The 8,765-nt window shown below is 41.7% G+C and overlaps 1 protein-coding gene across 1 annotated transcript; it reads right to left on the reverse strand.

The window, feature by feature from the left end:
• Positions 1-4,615: 4,615 nt before the first annotated feature.
• Positions 4,616-7,976, reverse strand: LOC145879526 (four and a half LIM domains protein 3; the record flags this gene model as incomplete). Its single annotated transcript, XM_082975283.1, has 3 exons — positions 4,616-6,819; positions 7,148-7,334; positions 7,569-7,976. Coding segments are annotated over 3 exons (753 nt in total), but the record flags the coding sequence as incomplete, so codon positions are not given.
• Positions 7,977-8,765: the final 789 nt, after the last annotated feature.

Genomic DNA, 8,765 nt, shown 5'->3' on the forward strand with positions numbered 1-8,765 from the left:
TGGATGAATTTCGGCCCATTCCTCCTGACAGAGCTGGTGTAACTGAGTCAGGTTTGTCGGCCTCCTTGCTCACACACGCTTTTTCAGTTCTGCCTACAAATGTTCTATAGGATTGAGGTCGGGGCTTTGTGATGGCCACGCCAATACCTGGACTTTGTTGTCCTTAAGCCATTTTGCCACAACTTTGGAAGTATGCTTGGGGTCATTGTCCATTTGGAAGACCCATTTGTGACCAAGCTTTAACTTCCTGACTGATGTCTTGATGTTGCTTCAATATATTCACATAATTTTCTTTCCTCATGAGGTCATCTATTTTGTGAAGTGCACCAGTCCCTCCTGCAGCAAAGCACTCCCACAACATGATGCTGCCACCCCGTGCTTCACGGTTGGGATTGTCTTCTTCTTTGATGATCATTATGGCCAAACAGTTCTAATTTTGTTTCATTAGACCAGAGGACATTTCTCCAAAAAGTACGATCTTTGTTCCCATGTGCAGTTGCAAACTGTAGTCTGGCTTCTTTTTTATGGCGGTTTTGGAGCAGTGGCTTCTTCCTTGCTGAGTGGCCTTTCAGGTTATATCGATATAGGACTCGTTTTACTGTGGATATAGATACTTTTGCACCTGTTTCCTCCAGCATCTTCACAAGGTCCTTTTCTGTTGTTCTGGGATTGATTTGCACATTTTGCACCAAAGTATGTTCATCTCTAGGAGACAGAACGCGTCTCCTTCTTGAGTGGTATGACGGCTGTGTGGTCCCACGTTGTTTATACTTGCGTACTATTGTTTGTACAGATGAACGTGGTACATTCAGGCGTTCGGAAATTGCTCCCAATGATGAACCAGACTCGTGGAGGTCTACAATTTTTTTTTCGAAGGTCTTGGCCGATTTTTTTTGATTTTCCCATGATGTCAAGCAAAGAGGCACTGAGTTTGAAGGTAGGCCTTGAAATACATCCACAGGTACACCTCTAATTGACTGAAATGATGTCAATTAGCCAATCAGAAGCTTCTAAAGCCATGACATCATTTGCTGAATTTTCCAAGCTGTTTAAAGGTACAGTCAACTTAGTGTACGTAAACTTCTGACCCACTTTAATTGTGATACAGGGAATTATAAGTGAAATAATCTGTCTATAAACAATTGTTGGAAAATTACTTGTGTCATGCACAAAGTAGATGTCCTAACCGACTTGCCAAAAATATAGTTTGTTAACAAGAAATGTTTGGAGTTGAAAAATGAGTTTTAATGACTCCAACCTAAGTGTATGCAATCTTCCGGCTTCAACTGTACATATGAAATGAGTAAAACAGTATGTAAACATTATTAGTGTTAACTAGTGTTCCATTATTAAAGTGACCAGTGATTCCATGTACATAGGGCAGCAGCCTCTAAGGTGCAGAGTTGAGTAAACGGGTGGTAGCCGGCTAGTGATGGCTATTTAACAGTCTGATGGCCTTAAGTTGGAAGCAGTTTTTCAGTCTCTCAGTCCCAGCTTTGATGCACCTGTGCTGATCTCACCTTCTGGATGATAGCGGGGTGAACAGGTAGTGGCTTGGGTGGTTGTTGTCCTTGATGATAGGATGCTCGCAATTGTGCATCTATAAAAGTTTGTGAGGGTCTTAGGGGCCAAGCTGAATTTCTTCAGCCTCCTGAGGTTGAAGAGGTGCTGTTGCGCCTTCTTCACCAGACTCTGTGTGGGTGGACCATTTCAGATTGTCAGTGATGTGTACGCCGACGAACTTCTCCACTGTGGTCCCGTTGATGTGGGTAGGGGCGTGTTCCTTCTGCTGTCTCCTAATGTCCACGATCAGCTCCTTCGTTTTGTTGATGTTATTTTCCTGACACCACTCCGCTAGGACCCTCACCTCCTTCCTGTAGGCTGTCTCGTCATTGTTGGTAATCAGGCCTACTGCTGTTGTGTTGTCTGCAAACTTAGTGATTGAGTTGGAGGCGTGCATGGCCACGCAGTCATGGGTGAACAGGGAGTACAGGACGGGGCTGAGCATGCACCCTTGTGGGGCCCATGTGTTGAGGAGGTGTTGTTTCCTACCTTCACCACCTGGGGGCGGCCCATCTGGAAGTCCAGGATCCAGTTGCACAGGGTGGGTTTCAGACCCAGGGCCCCGAGCTTAATTATGAACTTGGAGGGTTCTATGGTGTTGAAGGCTGAGCTGTAGTCAATGAACAGCATTCTTACATAGGTATTCCTCTTGTCTGAATGGGATAGGGCAGTGTGCAGTGCAATTGCATTGTCTGTGGATTTATTGGCCATTTTTCTACTTGAGGACCACTTTTCAGTCACTGCTGTTGGCTGACCAATCACTATAGAACAAGGTATACAATATACTATTACCACAATACCTCTCCCGAATCTTTCTTTATTCCCTGCTCGATTGTGTAATTTTTTTATTCCATCTCCAACACTTTCAGTCATTACAAATATAGTCTAACTTCTTAGAGCCCCAGAGTCTTGTGTAGCCTATACCATGTTTAAGATCAGCTTCCATATAAACAACTTCAGCTCATGTCTGTTTGTGAGATGGTTCCGTCATATGGGCTTGCTCTGACCACTCCGATCAGCCCTCACCTCACTACCCGAGTCATCTTCCCATAAATCTGAGGGGCCATGTGTGTGCAACTGGCCCCGAGTGAAAGTTACCATGGAGCAGCTCCAGATGTACTCATACTCCCTCTTTCTCTCACTCCCTCCAGTCCTCCTCCCCTCCCATGAGCAAAGTTTTCCATTTCCTTTTTTGGTGAAAAAATCTGAAAGGCAGGAGGGAGAAAGACATTGAACCAATGCCCGCAGGAGAGAGAGTATCTGGCGGTCTGTTTGTTATTGGCCTGTTTGCTTTATCAAGACGATGAAACGGCCTACTCAGCATAAACACACATGCATGCATACACACACACTGTCATAGCAAAGATGTGTAGTTCCTACACCCTTGTGTTATATACTGAATCAGGCCTAGAGGTTTCCAGTAGTTGGGTTACACTGAACCTCGGCCAACAAAGAAGTAGGAATCTGGACATATACTATACTGCCAGTAAAATATAATTTGAATTACATACATTGACTGTCTAAAGCTAGTTGCACAAACAAGTGCCGAACTGGATGACTTACTGTATACAGTATAAGATCACTAGCACAACATCAACCCACACATTAGGGTAAATCTCAACCCCAATTTCAACCTTTGCCCAACCCCTTCAAATAAATACAAAAAATGCATTCAGGTGAGAAGTTGTGGGTGGGGGAACTGCACGTAATTATTCATTATGGGGGTGGGTAAATTTAGTTGGACCTAATCCCAACACTTTTTCACTAAAGCATACTTACCAGAAGTCCACTGGCACGTTGTGATAATAAAATAATGTGCATCGGATGTAAATATGGCTTTGGAGAGTTCCTGACATCTATTGCCACTTGCAGAGTAAGTTCAAATCCCCATTGGGCACACAAAAAATATTTGAAATGTGGACTCACATTTATTGCAGTATTGTGTTGGGAAGAAAAGTGCAATCATCACCTTGAAAATTAAGACTAGGGGTTCAATTCAATCCAACCTGCATTGCAGTATTTACGCAGTACTTTTTTTCCAATGGTCAAATTAACTCACAGATTGGTCTTGGGTACTGTATTAAAACCTACAACTACTACCAGGGTGACCTATCTCACAAGTACTTTTCAGAATTAGAATTGTGTTGGCACGGAATTAATATTGTAAATACAGTCCCATGTGGAATTAGAACTCCCAATCATTGAACAGCCAAAAGAGGATTGGCCACCCTTCAGAGCCTGGTTCCTCTCCAGGTTTCTTCCTAGGTTCCGGCCTTTCTTGGGAGTTTTCCCTAGCAACCATGCTTCTACATCGGCATTGCTTGCTGTTTGGGGTTTTAGGCTGGGTTTCTGTACAGCACTTTGTGACATCGGCTGATGTAAAAGGGCTTTATAAACACATTTGATTGATTGATTGATTGAACTATGAGCCAACTGTTTTAATCGGACTGCGCCACCAATCAGTCATAGCGGTTTGGGGGGGGGGGAAAAACGAGTTGACATGACCACCATTGTCATCTATTTCTTGTTACAATGGATGTAGCTACGAATATAAACATAATCCTCATAGCCTACACGTTTTATTTATTCGTAAAAGCACATACAGTACATGTGTATAAACGTTCAATTTGTTCATATGCGGAAATGGACCTTACTTCCTTTTGAATTTTGTGTAACGTCAGTAGTTAGGTCAAGGAAGCATCATGCAATATATCATTGGCACACTCCACTTACCAAGACCATTGTGTCACCTGCTTTTATATTTATCCTTGAGGTGGTACCACCAGCTCATGTAGAAGGGAGTGTATTTCATACTGAATACCTCCCTTGAGATGACTTAGAAGCACCTTGTAGGTGCCTCTACATCACAATTTTAATGGTAGAGTTGAACCACTAAGAGCAAAAAGAGCTAGATTTACTACTAAAAAGACCAACATATCACTTTTGCAATGAACTGTCAAAATTAAGACCAGAAGAGGTGTTTCACTAAAACTAAGTCCAAAACATCTGGCTTTCGATTAAACATTTTTATTTTTAAATGAAAGTTACTAAGTTTGAATTAAGATTTCTTTAATTACATTTTATAAAACAGGTCATACAAATGAACAATTTAACAGAATACACTTAACAGATTTGAATCAACTCTTCCATCACACCGATGGTGTGCTTCTCCATCTTTTTTTAGAATCATAAAAAGCACATTTGCCAACTCTGACTTGCCAGCATCAAAGCTCAAAATAATGAAATAAAAATATTTTTTTTAATATTTTTTTTCTATACCTGACAATCTCAACAGCAACAATCAATGTAATTTTTAGGCAAACAAATACTATTTGAAATCTTTCAAATACTTTTAGCATTTGCCTTAGACTGCCTGAAGTGCCAATGGGTGGGGTTAGCAGTTTTGAGACTATTCTATTGGTTCCATTGCACCAGGCAAGCTCAATAAAGCCCAGCTAAAGTATTTGAAATTATTTCAAATAGTATTTGAACCCATGTGTGGTAATGACAAAGACATGCATACCACTTAGTTGATGAAATGCAGCTCAGCTTCTTTGGGACTAGCCCATTTCTTATCAAACAACAGCGATAATAACAGAAAGATTAAATACAAAGGCGAAAAAAAAGGAATTATGCTTGACTAAAAATATCATAGATAAGTGTCAATGGAAAAAAAGTAAACAATAGTTATTTAAAGGCAAAGAGTGGTTTAGGTGTTGCTCCACATATAAATGCTCGAGTTGCGTTTGCATGTTGACAAATTATGGGAGCGAGGGAATATTTTAGCCATAGTGCAAATACATGACAACGTTTTGCTTATGTCTTAACTGACTTCATTGGTTTTCTCCAGCACAACAAGCCTTTTCTTTTCACGTTCTCTCAATTTCTATATTTTTCTTCATCTATTGGACCTATTCTTTGGTATACTATAAAGGACGTTCACTTTCTAGAGCAGTGTTTGACAACCGCATAAACAAACCACTGCGACATAATATTCTCTTCAAATAATTATGATACGGCTACAGGTTAAGTAACAACTAAAGCATGACAGCAAATACTGCTTTGAAACCTAATTGACACAGGAGAACAGTCATGCACAAAACTGCAATTATCAGCATTGAATCACTCAAACATATTTTACTTGCATAACATATTTACAATGTAGTAAATATCAGTGTTCTGTGGCTGCTTTACAAAGTGTTGCTTTCATAGATTAGTGGTGATGCGTTCATACAAGAATCTAGCAAAAAGTATGCATAGCTGTAAGCATTTTTCTTTTCTTTGGTTTGATAATACATACTATATAAAGTATGGCATTTTTTAAAGGCACATAACTTTTTCACATAGTCACAACTTATTGTGGAGAAGGAAAGCCTTGGAGTGGATCTCCCCTCTCCACTCTAGATAGCAACTACATCAAAATAGTATGATTTCGACCAATGTTCGATGGACAATTTGCATGTTGGTCAATGTTATCCTCACATATTAAAATGCTATAGCCTCTAATACAGCACATTGGAGTAGTGACACTGGAATTCAATTCTTCAGTGAATTCAGATCCATAGTTTTCCCCCATACCAGTTAATTCTTTGATGGCAGATATTACATTTCTTTGGTAGATCATTATTTTGGTTGGTAGATCATTGGCAATCCATTAAATGACACCACTAATCAGTTAATCGTTCATAACGGTTCAGTTCTGTCCAAAGATAAGACTTTTTAGACTGTTAAACCAAACATAATCTGACCTAAAAGTCACTCATACATACAGGTGAAGGAAAAGTAGGTCTATTTGGCAATGAAAACAATGAAAACGTGCCTCTGCCAAGTTAGATCAACCTTAGTCTGGCTGATTTTTGTCTGTGACTGTGCTTCAGTAGCCTGATGCTTAGCTCTGGTATTTGACAGCAAGCAGCAGAAAGCTCTGGGGGAGGATGAGGGATCGAGCTGTGGTCTAGTGAGCAAGTTGTGTGTGTTGGCATGACCTGAGAGGCAGTCTATGGGTCTGTGTTAACAACCTTGGCAGTGATGGGGGGCCCTGGGGTTGACCTAGGTGGGCGTGTGTGAGGAGAGGGGCGATACGGTGTCTGTGTTTGGTCTATAGATTGCTATTGGTGTTGCAGTCGCGACACAGGATCTGGTCTCCATTGGGGAAGAAGCCCGCCCCCACCAGAGAAACCGAGCACTCTGTGCAGGTGAAGCAGGGCTGGTGCCACTGGCGCTCCTCAAACGAGATGTACTTCCCCCCGCCAAAACCTGGACAAGACAGGAAGGTGTTATTTTCAACATTGGAATTATTTAACAAACAGCAAGTAGCCACTGAGGTCTCCTCCCATACATAAACATGTGTAATCAGATTATCCGCAAAGCAGTAGCCACGAGTAAAAATAACCAATGATTGAATGCCCTGTTATCCATCCCTTTTGAGATTTGGTGCGCGACTGCTATGTAGGCAGTCTGGAACATGGCCAACAATTACTCACTAAACCTGGATCTTCAGAAAAAAATCCATGTCTATTGCAGACTTTCTCAACTGTCCCCTGCTACTGGGTCATAATAGCTTTTCTATGACCGTTGACCCTACCTGTGATAGGCTTGCTGCATGCCTCACACTTCTTGGAGTATAGGCTGCCGAAGCACTTGAGGCAGTAGGGGTTGTCTTCACGCGAGGTGAAGTGCTGCCCTGCCAGCTGCACCTTGCAGCCCGTACACACAAAGCACTCCTTGTGCCACGGCTCATCCCGATACGTCACGCCCCCTTTAGCCAGGGCCTGGAGGGAAGAGAGGGTCAAAGGTCATCATAGTTAGTCAAAGACCACAAGTCAAAATGATAGAATGGAAAACACTCAATAGATGTATTATTATGAAACATTTTTATCACAGAATGGATACCCTCTTAAAGCTTTTGCCACACAACTCCTTAACCCCTTTGGTTCCCAGAATCAGGAAATAAGGAATAAGCAGGGAATAAACAGAGGGAATTTGGGGGAAATTTTCACACTGACCTTTTTGCAGCGGGTGCAGCGCGGGGTGAACTTGTCCTCATAGCAGGACACGCAGTAGTGTTCATCCTTGTCTGGGATGAAGGACTTGGAGCCGATGGGCTGCTCACAGCTGTGGCAGATGAAACATCCCTCGTGCCATGTGGAGCCACCGTACTCCAACTTCCTCGTGCCTGGGAGTGTAGAGATAGAGAGAGGAGAGAAAAGAGATGAGAAAAATGAAGTGAGAAAGAAGGAGATATTTATTTGATAGAAGGCAATATTGAAGTAAAAAGCATTTAAAAAAGAAAAAAAGGTCCAAGTCAGAAGATGAATGGCAGTTGACAGCGATAATAGCAACAGAATGTCCCACTGTTGAGGAAATACTTTGTTGAAGGGAAAATTGAGTGAGAACAAAAAGAAAAAGCCCTGTCAAGAGTGCACAACACTTCACCGCTTGGCTGAATATCCCTGGCAACCGACATTACTGTAGCTCAATCCAGACCGGGGTTCAAATACTTTTTGAAACAATGTCAAATACTTAAAGCTGTGCTTGATTGAACTTGCCTGTTGCAATGGAACCAATAGAAAAGTCCAACATTTGCAAACCCTGCCCACCTGATACACCAGGCAGGCTAAAGCAAATGCTCAAAGTATTTGAAAGATTTCAAATAGTATTTGAACCCAGGTCTTGTTCTATCAGATCCGTCTAGGTGACAGAGGGCTTCTGAGGATTCCAGGATTCCATTCAAATGGATTAGGGGATATTCTTGAGGTGATTTAAGTTTGGTATGGAGTTCTAAGAAAAATGACACCTGAGCTTAACCAAGTGAAGCTTGACAGTGCAAAACTACACCCTAGGCAAGAAGCCACTAGCGACATCACAACATCAAATTAATAGGTAACACTTTATTTGGATAGTCCCAACTCCCAAGTACAGTAGATGTTCAATAACTGTCAACAACATTTCAACAAACAATCCACTAACCCTAACCCTAGATGCTAAAGATACTTTGTTGATAGTATGACTATCTGTAGATCATCTACAGTACCAGTCTAAAGTTTGGACACACCTACTCATTCAAGGGTTTTTCTTTATTTTTACTATTTTCTACATTGCTGAGCACTTGTTGGCTGCTTTTCCTTCCCTCGCGGTCCAACTCATCCCAAACCATCTCAATTGGGCTGAGGTCGGGTGATTGTGGAGGCCAGGTCATCTGA

Source organism: Salmo salar, chromosome 05, assembly GCF_965601325.2.
Source record: "Salmo salar chromosome 05, fSalSal1, whole genome shotgun sequence".
Classification (NCBI taxonomy): domain Eukaryota; kingdom Metazoa; phylum Chordata; class Actinopteri; order Salmoniformes; family Salmonidae; genus Salmo; species Salmo salar.